This window comes from Pseudochaenichthys georgianus, chromosome 9 (genome assembly GCF_902827115.2).
Source record: "Pseudochaenichthys georgianus chromosome 9, fPseGeo1.2, whole genome shotgun sequence".
Classification (NCBI taxonomy): domain Eukaryota; kingdom Metazoa; phylum Chordata; class Actinopteri; order Perciformes; family Channichthyidae; genus Pseudochaenichthys; species Pseudochaenichthys georgianus.
In genome coordinates this window covers 30,609,558-30,630,232 of record NC_047511.1, presented here as the reverse complement: position 1 = coordinate 30,630,232, position 20,675 = coordinate 30,609,558, and the positions used below count along the sequence as shown (strand labels likewise).

The 20,675-nt window shown below is 39.7% G+C and overlaps 2 protein-coding genes across 5 annotated transcripts in view; both read left to right on the top strand.

Annotated features, from left to right (window-relative positions):
- The first annotated feature begins 1,377 nt into the window (after positions 1-1,377).
- On the top strand, positions 1,378-10,278 carry LOC117452033 (uncharacterized). The gene is made up of 7 exons (XM_034090449.2): positions 1,378-1,981; positions 2,571-2,703; positions 4,999-5,133; positions 5,615-6,606; positions 7,015-7,144; positions 8,442-8,561; positions 8,716-10,278. The coding sequence occupies exons 1-7, from the start codon at positions 1,495-1,497 to the stop codon at positions 8,900-8,902; spliced, it is 2,184 nt and encodes a 727-aa protein (XP_033946340.1). The 5' UTR covers positions 1,378-1,494; the 3' UTR covers positions 8,903-10,278.
- Positions 10,279-10,424: 146 nt separating this feature from the next.
- The window catches only part of LOC117453110 (probable E3 ubiquitin-protein ligase HECTD4), a 47,386-nt gene continuing 37,135 nt past the window's right edge, over positions 10,425-20,675 (top strand). For all 4 annotated transcript variants that reach the window (XM_034091984.1, XM_034091982.1, XM_034091983.1 and 1 more), the window contains exons 1-4: positions 10,425-11,072; positions 17,070-17,605; positions 19,968-20,057; positions 20,145-20,272. In XM_034091984.1, the coding sequence (XP_033947875.1) occupies positions 10,926-11,072; positions 17,070-17,605; positions 19,968-20,057; positions 20,145-20,272 (901 nt within the window). In that variant the 5' untranslated portion in view covers positions 10,425-10,925. The remainder of the gene's footprint in view (positions 11,073-17,069; positions 17,606-19,967; positions 20,058-20,144; positions 20,273-20,675) is intronic.

Here is a 20,675-nt window from a genome sequence, read left to right as displayed (position 1 = left end):
AATGTCCGGTCTGTTTCCGGTGACTTTATTTACGGCTAAAAAGCCCAAGATTATAGAATTAAATGAATAAATAAAAACAAGGATAATTGTGTGTTATTGTTAAGTAAATAACAGTGTGTTATTTAGAAAAGAATAATAAATTAGAAGGAAAAGATTTTAAAAAATACAGATTTCAGTATTTTGAGGCTCTGAGCCCCATTTCTTTTCCTCACAGACGGAAAAAAAGTCAGACATTATACGATTTAAAATAAAAACAAATAAATAAAAGATAAAACACTGGCATGTAATTTACGTTAGAATAAATAGAATGGTTTTGAATAATAGAGAGTAAATCTACTTCACTTTACAGCCCCGCCCACTTTTGGGGAAACCAGCGCTGTCATTTGAACGGCGATCAAGCCTGAAGTCACAGAGCTCTTCTGATACTGTCCTTTCTTCTTAGAGGAAGTACAGAAACACGTAACTCTGGATTTGTTTTAATGTTTGAGGTGCAATAAACGACACAGCAGCTTTTTGGCATGTTAAAACTATTATGTTCTGCCTCGCTCATGAGAGTAACAGCTGGCGAAATTACAGCCTCGCCTACTGATTTTAATTTAACCATATATCGAGCCCGATTGTCGATTTCAAAGGTGTGCTCTAAAATGATATTTATAAATAACTAATTATCATTATTATAAGCAAGACAATAAATGGCAAAGATATGTAGAAAATAAACGTATTTAAGTTACATTCATAACTAACGTAACGTGGGAGAAAATACGTTTCTAGAAGATATGTAGAAAATAAACGTATTTGAGATACGTTCATAACAAACGTAACGTGGGAGAAAATACGTTTCTAGAAGATATGTAGAAAATAAACGTATTTGAGATACATTCATAACTAACGTAACGTGGGAGAAAATACGTTTCTAGCTAAACGTAATTGAGAATGCAGTTTAGTTCTGTGGGAACGTAATTTTTAGGAGACAGGGTTGATTTAAAATGAGCTTCACAAAAGTAATATATGATTCAAGCTAAGGATGCATCCTGATAAAAGTTAAGGAGCTATTATCTTATTGTCTGTAACATTTAATTTAGTTGAAAGCCGCCAAACAATAACCTGATCGACTTTCTATTTTATTTAGCCACACCCTATGTCATGTATGTCCTTTTTCCGTTGGAAACCACAGGTTATACAGCTATGCAGCTTTTGTCCTCAATCTGAGTGTAGACAAGTCTCATTAAATCACAGTCAGGACAGCATTTTTTGAAAATGCACAAAAGCAATGTCATTCTGCAAAAGTGAGGCGTGTCAAGTTCCTGCCGAGCCTCCAAAGGAAGACCAATAAAAAGAAGACCGCTCAACCCAAACCGTTTATGCCAGAGGCACACATGCCATCAGAGACAGACATCCAGAAGCCGGCTGCTGCAGAAATACACTGAGCCTACAATTCATGAGGAATATTTCGTCCATTCTTACTGGATTGATTATCGCCCATTTTACAGTGAGATGCAAAGGATATGCCTACTACAGGTTGTTTTGGCTCTATCATCGCTAATTCAATCCAAATCACAAGGTGTGATCGGATCAGGTCACTCCTGTCTTAGATCGAGGACTGCAAATGACGGACAGACGCGCATCACGTTTCTACGAGAGGACGCACCCGGTGTGCGCGTCTTGTACCTCAGCCTATGGTCCGAGGATATACGACTGGTATCATGCGAGGTGAATGCCGATCCTTTCATCATAGAAACATATCGCACTCTTTGCAACAGAAGTGGCACCCAGAATGGAGAAATCCATCCGAAGTTTAATATTAGCATGCTGTTGGCTGCAGATACTCCCTGCGCACTGGCCTCTTCTAGTGCGCAAATGTTTACCAGACGCACAAGGAGAGATGTGAAAGTTGGCAAAACTCGGAGGAAACGTGCATGGATTTTCCCAGGGACGATGTGGTGCGGCACTGGAAGCCAAGCAGTTAGATACGATCAGTTAGGTGAGGAGAGTTCACTTTTTTCTGCACTTTAAATTCCCCAAAAGGGCAGGAGGGCATGATTGGAGATGAGACATCCGATGAGTAATGGGTAGGCCAATAGCATCTCGATGTCACTTCCATATGGTATTTAGGAAGTTTGTGCCCTCTGATTTTTTTTTAAATACAGACCTTTGGGGATTTCAGGGGGCCCCTCTCTCCAGCTGTCACTATCATTACCACCACTCACATCAGCAGAGGCCTAGTGTAAATGTCTTCCACAGTAAATACAATTATTATAAAGTAGTTGCCTTTGCATTCATCATACAGTAAAGCAACGCACTGAATTCCCTTATAGAATATTAAACATATAATTGACATTTGAGGTTTAATAAAACAACACAAAATAAAAAATCGAATGGCATTGTAACGAACAGAATGATTATAAACTATTGTAGTCACATAATCAAGATGTCCTTCCACATATCATACATGTTTTAACAGTCTTTGATGCTTTCTGATTTTAAATGAGTAAAGAGATGATTGCTTCTGGAGTTCTATGAAATGTTCCCTCTGATATGTGGTTGAATTCAAGTCTTGTTCTCCTGCTCAGGGATGTTTGAGAGTGCAGATAGATGCTGCCGTGAGCACGACCACTGCCTGCATGTCATCCCATCTTTCACTATGAATTATGGGGTCTTCAACCGCAACTTGTACACCGTCTCACACTGTGACTGTGACCAAAGGTGAGCCTCAGAATGCGCACCCAGGGCTGAGTTTAAGGTATTTACCGCCTTTAGGGAAACTCTTGCAACCAGGGATTCCCATTTCCCCACCAGACCTGTACCCTAAGTTAATGATCTGTCAAACAAGGTTAAGACTCGACAGTTTAAAGTGTGTTGATAACTACACTGTAGCTATATGCACACATGACAATGAAAGCCTTCAAATTTGAAACTTGAAACTAATGAAAGTGTGGTCCTCTCTGGAATGCTAGTTGAATTAACATGTATAAATATGACAAGTAAAGGGATTTTGTGATAACCATTCATTCAGGAGTAATAATATACTGCTGCAATCAGCCCTCCGTGTCAGGGTTGGGGAAAAATAGGACCCAAATGCAGATTGAGGAGGGAAACAGGTTTCAAAAGGAAACAAAAAGCGAGCTTTATTTACAAAAGCTGAAAAAACAAGAATCCATGAACAGGTACTGTAGCACGAGGTAGCATCCAAACTAAAGTTGACTGTGACCAACATGAAGGGAGACATGAACGACAAACAATGAACCAACACCGAACAAAGGAAGAGACAAGACTAAATACAGGGAGGGGTAATCACGAGACGAGAAACAGCCGGGCAGGGAAGGAGAAACACAAGGCTCCAATCTCGTCCATTCCACCCTGGTTATTCCCAATGCCAAGGTTAGACCTCAATATACAAAAGGAGTTAAAGGAAAATAAAGAATTACCAGTATGGCGCATAGTCCAGAATTATTTTGCAAGATATCACTCAGACTCAACAATCATATTTACAGATGGTTCCAAAGATCCAGAGACAGGGTGTGCAGGGGCAGCAGTTTATATCCCAGTGAGTAATACACATATAAAGACAAGAGTAACAGACCATGTGTCAGTATACACCTCAGAGTTGTTGGCATTGGTGTTGTCATTGAAATGGATAGAGGAGAAAGAAATACATAATAGTGTAATTGCATCTGACAGCTTTTCAGCATTATCGAGTATACGATCAGGTAGATCTTAATTTAGAATGGACATAATAAATGAAATATTTCTAATTTTATATAAAATGCAAAACAAAGGCATAGCAACTCGTTTCATCTGGGTTCCTGCTCATGTTGGTGTGGAGGGAAATGAACAGGTGGATATTCTGGCCAAACAAACACTCAGAATTATGAACATAGACATAGAAGTTCCACTCAGCAAAGCGGAGGTTAAAACATTCATACAGAAATATGCACAAACAACATGGCAAGATCATTGGGACCTTAGTGATACAGGAAGACATCGATTCTTTATCAAATTCAAAGGTATGTGGGGGATGGAAGGAAGGTGGGGTTTAAAAGAAGGGAGGAAAATGTCATTTCTCGGATGAGAATAGGTCATACAGGTCTCAATCATACATTAATAGGAAGGCATCCAACCGGAAAGTGTATACACTGTAGCCAGCCAGAAACTGTTGAGCATGTTTTACTGCTTTGCAGGAAATATAGTACTCAGAGAAATGTGCTTTTCCACACACTGAAGAAAGCAACATTCCATGTCTTGTCGCTATCAGGGCTGTTAGGGAAAACATCAGGCAATATGTAATGTGAGATTATTACGTTTCTAAGAGAAATTGATACATTTAAAAATAATATAGAGTTTTGGTTCTTTGTTTTGTTTTGTTTGTTTCATTTATTGTTTTCTGCATAGTCCACACTCCAGTCCAGTTGGTGTATGCACCTACAAGTTGGTTTGCCAACCACCAATAAACACTAAAGAAGAAGAAGAAAATAAGAGAAACACAAGGGCAACAGGTGAACACAATCAGACAATCAGACACAACAGGGAAACTAACGACAGGGAGGAAGACAAGACACAGGGAGAACAGAATTGCAAAATAAAACCATGACAAGACAGACCAAACTAAAACCGTGACATAAAACAAAGATCGTGACACTCCAGATAATTTTTTAATGTCAAGAGTGAACAAGTTGCTCTCCACAGTGTTGGTTGGGCATACTTTTCCTGCTTTTATTAAACCTGCAGACATATTTGTTTTATTCTCACTTTACATCTGGTGCTGACAGGTGCATGGGTCATTTTGTTGGCCTCCACACCTAATTTGTAAGTAACTGACACTCGCATACATAGATTTCATCCCCCAGCACAAATGATATCTATTGCTTCAAACTGTGTCGTCTACCGTAAAGGTGCAGACAAAATATGGGCAGCGTTCAAGGATTTTTACCCACCATCTGTGTGTTTTATTTTGACTGATATGTTGCTTAAACTGGGCTTGTTATTTTTTCCCCTCACCAGGTTTCGACAGTGCCTTCTTAGTGTGAATGATAGCATTTCCAGCATGGTGGGATACAGCTTCTTCAGCATCCTGCGGGTTCCCTGCTTTGAGCTGAAACAGAAGAAGCATTGCACTCAGTTGTACTGGTGGGGAACGTAAGCGACACACTGAAATTATTACACTATAAACAAGACATTTGTTCAGTGGAAAGAAAGTGGCAGGTGGTTATTTGGGAAGATTGAGCAGCAGATTTATTGTACTAACATGCCTGCCACTCTTCCAAACCTCACACAATTATAAAGGACACTGTGCCATTCTGTTTCCACTACCTATCTATGATGTTACTAACAAATTGTCTTACAAACAAGATAAGATTGCTTAATGGTATTTAATTGACAAACTGCACTATAATAACTATAATTTACGATGTGTGCGTGGGTGACTGATTCTCGAATTTCCACTTTGTTAGAGTCATTATCTTCCATGAAATTATACATAATTATCCCAAATAGCAATACATAAGAAACTTCTTCTTACTTCAATGAAATGCAAGGAATGCAGTTATATAATATAAGTTGGAAATTCAGCATATACGTTTTTTTCATGGCTTGGTTTTAACATGTTTACTCTCCGCAGGTGCAAAGTATCCCAAAGTGCTCCGTATGCTGTCTTAGAAAGCCCCCTTCCTTACGCCTCTGAGGTTACAAGCAAAAAAGGGAACCACACTGACGGCAACGTCTTAACAGGTAGCAAAGGGCAAAGCTTTGTGATCAGCCCACACAGAAAAACACCAAAAAGTGAACATCGATGTAGCTCCGGAGGAGACACTTTCTTCCCCAGAAGGAAAAAGGGAAAAGGATGTAAAAGACGCATGAAACTGTTAACAACAGCACCCTCTCAAATGACCCCAATCTCAAGGGTGCACACCACTACTCCTTCAATCACAATGGGTCTTTTGAATGCTTCTAAAAGTAGCACATTGATGCTTAATAAAAGAAGAGTTGGAAAAAAGAAGAGCGTCAGAAAAGGCCTGTCAGCTTACACCACACAAAGGAGCCATGCTACAACACAGGTAGCCACAACCTCCAATCCACCTGTGACATCTACAACACAAATCACCCCAACTTCAACACCAGCAGTTCAGCCATACCGACCAACAGCATTCACAGCAGTGACCAAAAACATAAAAAGTCGCAAAAAAGTTAGAAAACAAAGTCACTGTTGTGGATTCAGGACACCTCTGAGAGGTGACACTTTTCAGCCTCATTGTAAGAGTTGTCTTGAACAAAATACAACATCTCACACCACAACTGTTACAACCTCAACAACTACAAATGGATTACCTATCAAAGTGGCAACAGCGAGGACTCTGAGGCTAAAAAAGAAAACAGAAACACCCAAAAGAGACACTACGAAAATAATCTGGAGTACAGCTACTTCTGCAAGACCAGTCACAACAAAACTGAAGAAAGCAGCCTCTGTTAATAAGAATGAGAAGCCCAAAAAGCAGAAGGATTTCCCTTTACTACAGAATAATACAAGTGGGGAGCCTATGGGTAGTACCAGAGCCCAAAGCACACGTGCAGAGAGACGCCCGAAGCAAAATATTGTATTACATAATGTGACAGGTGAGTGTATGCAGCTGCTGAACACATGACATCTGCTGGGACTTTTTCAGTATCAGAGGCCTCACTTCAATATTATGACACTATTACAATTATAAAGAGATGTATTTATTATTAGTTAAAGGTGAGCAATGTTGCCACTATGAAAAGGTGATGATAAAATGAAAAACAAACCCAGTGGAATTATTGTATGTAAGGTGGCTGAGTGCAATATTCTCTCAAAAGCTTGAGCTTCATGCTACCAATGCCCCCTACTGGTGGGACAGGATGCTAATTTTCATCTCAGAGAATAGCTTTAATAAAGAGATTGACAACATCAGTAGGCACATTTAGTACGTTAGTTATCTAAAGAATTATGGCTAGGCTACGAACATATGTGAAATAACTAGTGTTTATTTTTCACTCTTTCAGACAATCAGCTCCTGTGTGAAAGCCTCAAATATCTTGATGAATGTAAATACAAAATCCGTCCTTTGAAGAAGAAGTTTGATCTGCAGAACAACGAATCAAAGACTGCATACCACTGTGATTGCACCAGCCGGTAACTTAACAACATTTCTGAACTTTATGTTTGAGTGATTCACAATCATTAAAAATATAAGCATGGGTTACTACGAAACAATTTGTGTAATTTAACTACATTTCAAACTTTGCATCTTGGGGCTTGCTTTGTGTTTTCTCATGTATTTTCAGCATGATATTCTTAATCCTGGAAACAGCTTAACACAGTTCATTGAGGCCAAAGAAATACAAAGGCGTACACAGCTTTTGGACCTAACTAACCCAAAAGCTATTTTCCCAATAATCCATTATGACTGTGTTTGGCATTCCTAAACTACTTCAAGGTTTGACCTGTAGATTGCAGTGAGACCATGAACAAGGCCTTTTTTTCCTTCTTTTTGTTAAGAGAAAATTGTTAAGGCTCTTATTGTTGGCGCCCTTGAAAGTAAAGCTGTCTCCAGCAGTGTCCACAGTCAATACAATAATAGGGGGAGAATAGTCTGATAATAAACTCAAGGTGTGTTTGTCAAAACTATGACAACATGACCAAGTTTATGTAATAGCTCAAATGTTTGTGGTAAAAGACACACAGGTGTTATGTTGTGTATTTTATAATTTCTGACAGGAGCATAAGATTTCGGCTTTGTTCAATTAGGTGTCTCAGTAGGCCACAACAGTGAAAACCTTTTTCACAGCAGCTATTTCGACAGGTCACAGCAAGAGAAGCACAGGCGTAATTAGTTAATTATAACAAAGACAGCTGCATACCATCTAGTTCTGCTGGTTTTAGTGCCCTTTAATGTAGCATGCTAGATCAACGTCTTACTGAAACCCTTACAGTAAATGAACAGAGCCATCTGTAAAATAATTAGTTACACCTGTGTATTTAGTTCAACAGATATCTAAAAATATATGCGGTGAAAAAGGCGCAACAAGGACCCTCAGACAGAATTCATCTTCTATTGATGTCATTCATTACCTTGATTTTTATTTTATATTGAATTTCTGCTGTAAAAGCCTTGTGTTTTTTTAATGATAGCAGGTTGCACGTTTTTGAGTCATGTTTATATTTAATTATGTATAGGGACTCCGACTGCTGATTGTAACACTTAGGTTACAGCAGCATATACTGTAAGACTGTTATGTCTCATTGTTAAAAGGCAGGAGGAAGGCCTGCCCCACAGGCAGCTTTCTTTCTCTTTGTCTGTTTCTGCCTCTGAGTGACTCACAAATGCTTATTGCATACATCACATTCTTGTGTTTTATTCCTGCCTTTTTGCCCACTTTATTCCTCTACGTGAGGTTGTAAAATGTCCTCTTCTTTGTCCTATTTTCAGCATGGCTGTTCAGATTGAAAGCTTCGAGCAACCCAGTATTCTCCCCATGCTACTGATGGATTTCGTCTCTCAATACTGCTTTAAACTGCTAAAGGAGAAAAAATGCCACAGCAGAAACAGGTTTTAAGCTCAGATAAGCTTATTAATGCAAATCTTAAACAACCTTTGGTAACAGCAGTGCAAGTATTCTGTTTAATGTGTAAACTATGTTTCCTTTATAACAGATTATCATGTTGGGTCTGGTTCTGACAGTTTTCATATGTTTCTTTTTTAGATGTTCTGGAGGCTTCAGTAAAGTCTCTGACCTACTTGAAGCAGTTGAGATGATGGAGGAAAAAGACACGGCTGGGGTGCGAAATTCAGGCAGTGACAGAAGAAGAGGGATTCCTGTTCGTCTCTATAACCGATGCCTCAGGCTACAAAGAGAAGCCGATGTTATGGTGCAGCTCACACGGCTTTAAACTAAGTGCATATTTGCAGCAACATTGAATTTGGTAAGCTACACATGTCATGCGTTATTTGTTATGTTTCTTTCTGATGGTGTAGTGTAATATTTGTAAATATGCCACTGATTTAAATGTAATATATTTATAAAGCATTGTAACAAAAAAATTGCAATCGTTCAGGTTGTGCATTGAAAAATGTAATAACATCATGTATTTTTTTATTGTGTTTGAATTTAGTAATTGATATTAAAGCATAAAGGGATTTCACAATAAGTCACATTGTAGCACCTTATTATCTGCACTGCAAGTAAGGAGAGTAACAAGATCTACTCCAGTCTGCTTTCCATAACAACCAGTCAGTAATAATAATCCTATATGACACAAGTCCAACGACACTTTTTTTTTTACATCAGAAATTAATTGTTAATAAACATTGCAGTGTGATCTATACCTACCTTTCATTATCTGATCTCTAAATGTGTTGTGAAGGCTACAACTGTTCAATGTGCAATTTATTGCCATTTCATGAATTCCAGCTCTTACAATGTGTTGCATCAGTTTTTTAGGTATTCACTTTTTGGGTATGTGAAACCGAAATTATTGTTATTTCAAATGAATTCAAAGATCCATTCCTGTGCTACTATACAATCGTACCCAAACATCTCACAAGGTTTTTGGATTTAGGGTTACCAATTTTGTGTTTATTTTTGTCATGGGCTCTATACAAATCTTATAATCTTATATTCTTAATCAAGACATATTTTTATTTACCTATTTTGCTTTGCTTTTTCTTGAACAATGTTTAATTTTGATAATAGCCAAGTAGGTTAGACACAATGACCATTAACCTTAGGTGACCTCTAAACCTTTGAGAGCACTGACAACCCAAAAACGTGGTTTATTGACATTGAAGAAACAGTACATTACATTTTACACAGCTACATGTTAAGAATGATATACACACTAGTTAATTGAAAGACTTGTTAATATTGGACTCTTATGTTCAGTACAGCAAGAAATACAGGTCAAATAAGACTCCATTAATATATTTTCTTTGCCTGATTAGAACTTCTTTGATGGCACCCAGATGATAGTTGACATCCGATCCACACATACATGCATTTTTTAAGCATTTGGACTATGTTGTGAATGTATTCTTGATAATTTACACCTATTGCACATCTGTCCGTCCTGGGAGAGGGATCCCTCCTCTGTTGCTCTCCCCAAGGTTTCTTCCATTTCCCCCCCATTAACTGTGGGGTTTCTTTGTTTTTTTTTCCTTTTACAATGTGATGGGCTAAGGACAGAGGGTGTCATATTGGCATTCTGTATAAACTGTAAAGCCGCCTGGAACAAATGTAAAATGTGTGAAACTGAGATATATAAATAAACTGTGGTTGATTGATAATTGCCCTGTAGTATAATTATTACTGTATTAGGTTGTGATGTTAGACACCAACATTAACTCATACATTTTTGACAGCTTTTATTTTGGCCCGCGGTGCATGCTGGGAGCAGCTAGTTGGCCTTGGAAACATGGCGTCGCACTGACAGCTGGGAGACTCTCATTATCTTCTCCAGCCACTGATACAGCGCCCGGGCCGCTAGCGGGGCTGACTTCGTTCACCATTTATCTGTGAAAAAAGAGCTTGCTACAAATGCAGTATACCACCTGTAAAAGACTGTCGTTTTAACGTTGCGGCGCAATAACCGATTTAGCATTGGTGTCACGCCCACCCTGCTCGGTAACGTTATAACGAAAGCGTACGGTAAGTTAGCATCAGCTATTAGCCGCCGTTAGCTCGACACGACCACCCGTGTTATGCGAAGAGGAGAGTCTTCTAACTGCCTGTTTCTGCTCGGCGTAGCTCCGTTAGCCTAGCCCAACCGTAACGCTCTGCCCCGTCAAACACCATCGTCAGTAGCGACAGTTATGTTATTGTAGCTCGCTAGCAGGTTAACTAGGGCGTTTTCTGTCATTCTGTCACTGAATTTTTAATGTTCGACCCCTTTGGCATCACTGTCGGAGGAGAGAGCGATGGGCTCCGGGGTTGTGGACTCGTCCCAGTGGCTTTCGGTGAAGGAGGAGACCATTTTCCTCCACGACGGACTCATTCGGGTCACAGATCTGGCCGAGCTGCCCAGTGAAATTGGAGTGTCGGAACAGGGGGACACCGAGCAAGAGGTGGGTTAAAGCCATCTGACACACACTCGCTCAAATGTTTATATAGATAGAAACGCACACTCATAGCTATGGTAATGGTGTCTTTTTTAAATTGTATTAATGTGTTTTAACTGTCAGCTGCAACACACCCTCGGTGGAAACGGTAGAGCTAACGTTAGCAAGTGTACTGCCTTGCATGTTATTGAACCACTGTCAAGGAAGCGACCGTTGTCAAATCACTTCCTGTCATCTCTTCCAAAATAGAAGCTCTGCACTGCACACAGACCTGTAACCTAATCACACACGCAGCCACATGTGTAGTTGATACACACTATACATCAGAGGTGCAGTAAGTCTTTTACTTAAGTAAGAGTGTAGGAATACTCTGTTACAAGTAAAAGTCCTGCAATCAAAATGTTACTCAAGTAAAGTACAAAAGTACTAGCATCAGAATATACTGAAAGTACCTGTTATGCATATTGGCCCAATCAGAATAATATAAATAGTTTGTTTTGATTATAATTACTGGTGCATTTAAGTGTTATGAAAGCTGGTAAAGGTGTAGCTAATTGTATTTACTCTGTATGCTGCAGGGTAGCTTGTGAATTTTACTCTAGGTATACATACATTTCAATTTTGCTTATGTTCATCATTATCATCATCATCATCATTTTTAATCAAATTCTGCAAAGTAACTAAAGATAATAAATACATGTAGTGGAATAAAAGTACACACTTTACCTCTGAATTGTAGTGGGGTAGAAGTACAAGGTAGCAAATAACTGAAGTACTCAACTAAAGTACAAGTCCCTCAACATTGTACTTAAATACACTTCTTGAGTCAATTCAATTCAATTCAAAACCTTTATTTATCCAGCTAAAATCCCATTGAGATCAATGATCTCTTTTTCAAGGGAGACCTGCAGCAGTAGGTTCCACAAGAAGACATACAAAAATAAACAACAGAACAACAAAAGGACATAATAAATTGAGTAAATGTACTTTGTTACTTTACACTACTGCTATACATTCATGTAGTTTCTTCTAATGGCACATGCAAGTTATTAATATTGATTTGATCTGCTATATCATTTTGTTGTCATATAACTGCATATGCATTGCCGCATGCACTGCATTTGCTTCGGTGTCAAGTTGCACAGTTTAAACTTTATTAGTAGTGCCAGTGCAGCAGTATACTTAGGCAGGCAACTTCTCAGATTGCACCAGACAGTGAGCATCTCTTTAGTTGAACAAATGGGAGAGTTCAGACCACTTTCTTCTGTCACAACATGTTATGTAGGCCTATGTAGCTGATGACCCACACACTTAAATTATTTAAGTTAACATATCTCTCCTGGTGATCAAACTTGTATGATTACTCAAGTGTGGCATACTTTATAGTGACCATAACATGATTATTGACTGATGCAATATGTTCTTGTTCCCTAAACAAAAATAAGCCACGTTATGTCAGATCAGACGCGAGAAAGCACTACTATTTTCTATGTGGCCTTGATTTTTTTCTCCCACTTTTGTTATTTTCTGAAATGTATCAAGTCTTAAATGTGTGTGCCTTGGCAGAATGTAGTTTAATTCCAGTGTTAATGTTAAATGTAGTGCAGTAAATGTTTATTATTCGAGACTGTAGGCTTTTATTTTGAAGGCAACATCTCTGAACGCATGGGTCTATGTTGTTGCATAGCAGAAACTTTACAGTGATGCTGATGGAAACTTCGAGCTAACATTGTTACATCCCTGAAATTCCGGTGCCCTACCATGTCATAAAGCTTTATCTAGTAGTATCCACCAGTGTGGGTACATTTGCCGCAGTAATTGGGTCACATGACCATGTGCTGGGGTCTAATGCCTGGTCGTGGTAGATAATGATGTGGCTAACAGTGATGGTCAACCACTTAAATCAATGATGCCTTATGTTAGCTTTTGCTTTTATGTTTTGCCATTGCTGCAACTGCATTTATCTTAGCATTAATATTTTAAGACATTTTTACGAAGTAGAATTATATAGTTTTGGTTCATTTATTTAACTTTACTTTGTGACTTAAGGGCGAAATATGTTGTTACTATTCCAATATTTTGAATCTATTACATACAAAAAGGGTATGTATGTGAATTCCTGTTTTTAGATGCACAAATGCAGTCTCTGCAATAATATCATTATTTTGTTAACATATGCTATGATAAAAAACCACTTCAGCTCAAAAGTCAAGCTCATAAGATGGGACAAGTGGCATGTTCCACACTTTAGATTGGGAAGTGTTATTTTTAAGTGTATGTATGCTGAGATATGTGGAAGGCTTTTTGTGCTTATCCAAAGACATTACCTGCTTGAGTTAATTTTAACAATATATAGTGTGGTGCATTCAACTGTTAGTTACGCTGATGGTTACACCAAAGTGTAACCTCTTTTATCCTTACCTACAGTATTAGCCAAGTTTGTAACTGGAGCTACAAATGACCGGTTTGTTATTTGTCCATCTTCAATCCAATTCACATTTTAAGATGTATTAGTAATATAACCGGCAATTTATTAAGTTATCAGCTTTAGTAAAAATGTTGTTGGAAACACAACAGCTGCAGATGGCTACTTAACAATTCAGCCATTAACCACATGCTGTTCTGATATAAGTACATATGTCAGCAGCCCCAACAGATGACAAACCACTGGTTAATTAATGAATGTGAATGGGCAGGTTTGAACCCCTCACCCTTTGTTTGTTTCTTGTTTTTCAACTTATATATTTATTTGGGGGCTAAAATGTAAAACAAATGAGGATAATGTCCCCAATATCCTTCAGTAAATTCAACAGAAACAGAGCAGAAACAGTACATGTACGCGGTTGAGACTCAATAGGTTTGCATTTGAATTAAAGCTCTTACACATATATAAAGCTAAAGTAAATGTCTTCACATTTTATAAAGCAAACCTTTTAAAGAACAGAGTAGCCATGTCTGTTGTTGTCAACGTCCTTTGTCGGGTAGGTAGTAGGCAGCTCAAAACAAGACATAGGTCTCTCCACTTGTTCTAGGTTAACTTCTGATTCCCTACATCTCTTCCTTCTTCCTATCGTAGGTGTTTTGATGCTGACTATTTTTATCGGCATGCAGCATTGTTTTGCAGAGCAAGGTGGAGAAGGCCAGCATCCAGTTAAGGAGTGTTACTGTAACATTAGTAGCATTTCTGAAATTGAATCAATAGAAATTGGGCCTGCTAAATGGTATAATGGATTTTTTTCTAGTTCATGATTCGTGGGCTACAGAGTGTGATCAATAACTGAAATGCTGCCAAAGTGCACATGAAGCACATTGTTTCACTTGTGAGAGGCTCTTCCAAATGTGCCTTGCTATCTCTGACCATTACTTCGTAGTCCAAGTAAGTGTAGACACAAGCTTTTATCCTGTGGAGGTGATTCATAGCTGTATTGTGGAAATGTTGTGTTCCACTGAATTTCATAGCCACGTTATAAATAATTTATTTCGCTTTAAATTAAAGTGTTGGCTGCATATTAGCCTACAATATAATAGTCTTCTTCTTCTGGACAAACTGGTTGTTTTTGTCTCTTCTGAAGGTAGAATATCCTTACTTTTGTTATTATCTTTAAGTGGAGGCCTACTGACTATTGATAACGCTAAATGCACTGCAATTAGAACTAGAGAATGCAATTCCTGAAGAAATTGCTAGTGGGAATGCTTTATGCTGAAAAGCTGACGCTAAACTGCTATGCTGAAATGTAATGTGTAAGAAGAAAGTGAAGAATTTAGATTGAAATGATACATGAACACTGGGGGCTTGAATGTATGATGAGAGAAGAAAAGAAAGTAAAAAGGCTTGGAAAAGCAGCAGGATATTTGAACTGCAAACTTTTTAACTAACTTGATGGCAAATGATCTGTCGCCATGCCAACGGCATTTGATGACATCCCATAATACGCTTATATGCGTTGATGGCTGCATCGTTACCAAACCTGTGAAGTTTTGGGCCGTTTGGAGCATTTTCACTGAAGTTATGAGAACCGTGTTTCATGGCGAGCATTGTGTTGCCATTAGGGTTGGGTACCGAGAACCGGTTCCAACATTTAGATTCCAACGGCATCATTTAGACATGTGAATTTCAGTTCCGCTTTTCAATGCCTGAGGAAATGTTTCTCGCCGCTCTCCGTAGCCTACTGTGTGACTGCGGCGGGGCGGTAAATGTAGCGTTGTACCTACACTTCCTACAGCGTAACCTGAGACCAGGGCCGGCCCGTCGCACTGGCGTTATAGATGTTCGCCTAGGGCGCCAGATCTGTGGAGGTGCTGCGCTGACAGATCTGGGAGGGAAAAAAATAGTTTTGACCGTTGGTGCTCATCCTAATTTTCGGCCTTGATGTAACAACATTCATAATTAAGTAAATGTAACACCCTTTTCACCCCGGTTACACGTTTCATTCGCCCTGTACATGGGCGCTGAAAGTGATGAAAATGGGGGATGTTGGTTTACCTGGCGCCCGCAGCTCACAGCCATAGTGCATCATGTAAGTTGCGCTGACAGGCGACATAGGTCCACAGTTGCCCCGCAGCGAGGCTCCCCCGCCCTCCAGTAGACAGTTCACAAGCCCAGTCACTTCATAACACCAAAGATGGGTCGCGGTAAACGCTCTGAAGTGATGCTCCACTATACTAAAAAAGAAAAAGACAAGGCACAGTGTAATGCCTGTTAATAGCTTGCCACAGGCATAGCTCAGTTAAAATAAAGCACAGCTATTGTGCAATACATTAGTATTGCATGTATATATTTTTTATTTGTAAAAATGTCAGGTAAAGCTTAAAAGAATAAAGATATTTTTGTTATCTAGATTCTAAACGTTTGACCTCTTTCTTTTACAATTTTGGAATCGAAACGGGGAATCGATAAGAACCGGAATCGATAAGCAGAACCGAAATCGGAATCGATACTTTTCAAATGATACCCATCCCTAATAATGTGGCCTTTTTGGCAGATTAACTAAAGGTGTGCGGCTGCTGTGGTGGGGAAAGGTGAGGCTGAACTTACAATGGGGTTTAATGGAGACATGTTGAAAGTCTTAGTCACTTCATGCCCTCAAGAGGCATTTTGTTTAATTATTTTTGCTTAATTTTTTTTAATCTTTCAAGCTACGAGATGTTTTCCTACGTTTGTCATGAACAATTATGTCTCAGGAATGTAGGGTTTGGGAATTATGGCATTTAAAAAAAAATCTGAAATCTGTCCTCCACTCTAGCTGTGACATCAGTGATCACACACTCTAAAATCTGAAGAAGGCCTCTTTAGCAAGGTCTGAACAATGTTTAATATCTCTAAAAGTAAGAATCAGATTTAAAAGTTGTGTTACACGAATAATGTCAGAAAGATGTGTAACATTTTAAAGTTGGAATGAGGTTTCTGAGTGAAAGTATGAAGGAGCAGTTAGCAGTTGAAGAAGGATCAGTTGGCAGTTGAAGTTGCATGAAGATTGTTGAAGTCTGAAGAGTTTCTCCATTGACTTCCATGTTAAAAATGTGATGAGTTATGGGATGTATCTCTGGAATTATGAAAGTTATGAATGATCGATTCCCGACCGAGCTGAACGTTTTGATGTTTGAACGGAGTTTCTGCGATGTTCAATGTGGGAGAAGAAGAGGCGCAAAATAACCCAGCGGAATAATAAAGAATTTTGTGCGTAGCATAACAGATAGTTGGAATGCTGTGTCAGCATTCCCACTAAATTAGATGAAGGAGAACATTTTTCACAACCATAAACTCAAATCCATGTCAGTTATTTAAATTATCCTCTGCCGTGCTCTTGTTTTATATATAAATTCATATTTCTGAGTTTCTAAATTCCCTCTGAGGAAACACACGGTGAAATATGTCTCTTTTAATATTTCTAAAGTTGATTCTTATCTAGAAGGTGAACTCTGTGAAATGGTAACAATTTTGGACTGCTGTTAATGTAAAATGTTTCCTTTTTGTCTCCTTTGCTATCTTGCCCTGTCCTCCAGATTCTAACATTTGAGACAAAGAACCCGGTAGAGCTTGCTGAGCGACTGCGTGCTGTCTGTGGAAACCAGAGCAATGCATACGCACGTCTGCTGGAGTACCGTCTCAACGCTCTGCGTGGCCTGTGGGGGGCGCAGCGGCAGCTAGCCCTGGAGGAGCAGCAGGAACGAGAGGGGACCGGCGGGGCCGATGAGGAGACCTTGGCCTTGCTCAAAAGACAAGGTTTGCTCCAGCAACCCGAGCAGGCGCCGTTCACCTCCCGCGTCGGTCTGCTGCTGGTCTTCCCCCTTCTGCAGTCGCAGACTCGCAACGACCCGGCGCTCTGCGGCGTCACTGCAGAGGTTCTGCTGTCCTGCCTCAGGGACTGTCAGCCGCTCAGTCTCAGCAAAGAGCCCGCCGACTGCCTCAACGGCCTGGAGGGGCTGCTCTGCTCCTGGCTGGAAGACGGTGCCCAGGAGTCAGGCCAGCCGCAGATCCTCCACACACACCGACAGAGGGAGAACGCTGCTGCTGCACTCGTGGCACTTGCATGTGCTAGGTGAGGCCATACATTCTCCCCTTCATTTTTCTTGAGATCCCATTGATGACACTTATGGCGCGTTTCCACTGCAGGCCTCGCGCGGCCTTGCTCGGTTTGGTTAGGCCTTATTAGGCCCGGCTCACTTTAATGCTGCGCTTCCATTACAGTTTAGGAACTGGGGTAGTTACGATAGTAACGCAGTGTAGGCGGAGCCGTGACGTCATCTTCAATGAGCGCCCCAAAAAACAACACAGCCGTGAGCTCTTAGCACTCAGAGCTCACAGCTCCTCATATCTGTTCAGAAACTAGACAAAAGTTAAACAAGTACAAACCACAGACTGCCTGTGTCATGGCGAATACAGTCGCTGGTTTATTTATGTCTGTATAGGCCGTTGTTGTGAGTGACGGTCGGAGCATATATAACGTTAGCTTAGCCAAGCTCCATTTAGAAAGCACGCATTTTAAAAGGGTTTTTCGCCTGCCGTCTGTCTGCAGACTTGTCAAAGCATTAATTCATGGTTTTTACTAACCGGTATCAGTATGCTGTTACTTCGGCATCATTTTGAAACGTGTATTACAATTAAATCACGGTCAAATATGTTCATCTTGTTGTAGTTGTAGCCCCCTTGTCAGCGATTCTCTCTCTAGTTTAGCATACTCAGCCCGACTCAGCCTGGTTGTTCCTGGCCCTAGAACCACGATTTAGTCGGGCCAGAAAAAAGGTGAAAAAGTAGCCCCGGTCCAAAACTAGGCCAAGTGGAAACGCAACCAAAAACGGGCCCCGCACGGCTCGGCACGCTTAAAGCGAGCTACCCGCTGCAGTGGAAACGCGCCATTATAGACAGTGTACTAACAATATAAATTGCACAGTAGTCAACCCATAAAAAAACAACTATTATTATATAAACAAATATTTATACAATAAGCAACAAGAACTCATTCAGAAATAAAAGCACAACAAAAAGGACACACAAAGTATATTAAAGGAAACACTTCTGAGTTTCATTATTACCTAGATCAATAAGTCAGATATTCCATGCTGCCAAAGCTGAAACAGGTACACAAGTAAGTGACCTTTTAGCATGCTGCTGTAGCTTCAGCCCTTATTTTTTACAGTTTGTGAAATAAATGAAAGAATGGCATTGGGCCCTCAGAAGAGACAGGGCCACTTACTATTTGTTATATCATATGCTTATATGAAGCGGTGGCACTAATTATTTTTTATAACAAATAATTGTATTGTTCTTGTTCTTGTTCTTGTTCTTTGCTCATTTAAAAAAAACTAACAAACACAACAACTATAACAAGAACAAAAGAACGTGTCAATTAAATACAAGTGGTTTGTTGTCTTTTGCCTTTATCACCTAGCCCACAGAAGGTGATTATAGGTGACAGAGCAGTGCGGTTGTTTTTTTGGCATCAGTGCCTGAACTCTGGCTTCTGCTGGTGACATCTGATCTTGACTTGTCAAAATCAGAGCCCTCTCCCCTCTTTGTCCAGCCTATGTCGAGGCTGAGAGCCCTTTGTTACGGGGAACCATCCAGCCCTGGTGCCTTTCACCGGCAGTGGGAGCTAATTAAAGAGCTATCAGCGTTGCTCCCTCTCATGGGGTCGGTTAGTAAATTCACAATGTGAGAGGGTTAAAAGACTGCGCCGCCATGTGTTTTGACATCAGCTGTTGACAAGATGTTTACATAGTGAGGCAGGGAAGGCGACCCAGACATATGACTCATTAATGTCTGTCATCTGTGGAACATATAGACAGTGATTCAAACATGGCAAAGCACATGGCTCTACCATGAACATTGTGACATATTTGCATTATATATATATATCAATTCCTTTTTAGCTTCCTTGCTGCCACACATTGCATAGGATGTTCTTGACAGTTAAAATACACACTATAAACCTTATAATCAATATCACCTTGTTGTTATCTGGCCCTCCATTTCCTTTTTATGCCCAGTTTTTCAAAGCGCAGTTCCAATGCTCGGTTCTTTTGCTAAAGAGAATGCCAGAATAGCACTTCAGTAGACCTCTTCCTGCATATATTTTCTCTCTGAATATAGAAATACTTGAATGTGTTCAGTTAATAGTTCAGAGGAAAAGCAGTAAGTGAACACTGCACACGTCAAAGTAGGTTGCTCATTACGTCCTGCTGAGAGTCGCAGTGTAATAATAATAATCTCTCTGCTGCATTTCTTTTAGAAAATATATTTTATAACGATTCAAAAAACAGCATTTAAATTTCCAGCACATTACATCAGATCTTTTCTATTATGCAAGCCGTGTATTATTCCACTTATAGTTCCAGAAATTCTTAACAATGAGCTTTCACTTGTGTTTCATCGTCTGATTAATTTGCCAAATTCTTCTCCAGGGGATCTCTGAAGACCTTTATCCACACAGTTCACCTCCTGCAGAAACAAACAGATCTGGGCCAGCTTCCTGTGTCAGATGTCCTGTACAGGTGAGAGCATATTTTTGGTTCATTTGAAAAAGAATTATTAGATACTTTTTCCATTGTGTAACCACATTGTAATCTCTCCTGCTTCAGACTTTTGCTCCTGGAGGGAGGTCCCGGCTCTCCGTCCTGCCTCCTGGGGGGCAAACACAGTGTGTCCTGGGGTTTTGAGGACATGCTGCCCACACCTGATAATTCTGCTGGAGGAGTAGAGAGTAAAGGTAGAAACCCTTCCTGTCATTTGTTAAACTATAGCTATAAATAACAGGCTATAATAGATGCAGTATGCGGTTGTGATTAATTACATCTTGTATGTCTCGTTTCCTTCATAACCTCCCTTTTTTTAAATCTTTAGAATATTTGTAATGCTTTTGTCTGTAATGCAAGTGTAGGAGTGAGGAGAGTGTGTTTAGTTAAGGCTTATTTTTGCCATATTTTATTGCATCCGACAGAGGCTCATCACTGCATGTTGTCTCCTCTCTCTCTCTCTCTCTCTCTCTCTCTCTCTCTCTCTCTCTCTCTCTCTCTCTCTGTTTCCTGCTTTATTTCAGCTGTACCATACTATAAGAACATAATAAATATAATTTTTAAAAAGCCCCAAAATAATCTTGAAAGACAAATAAA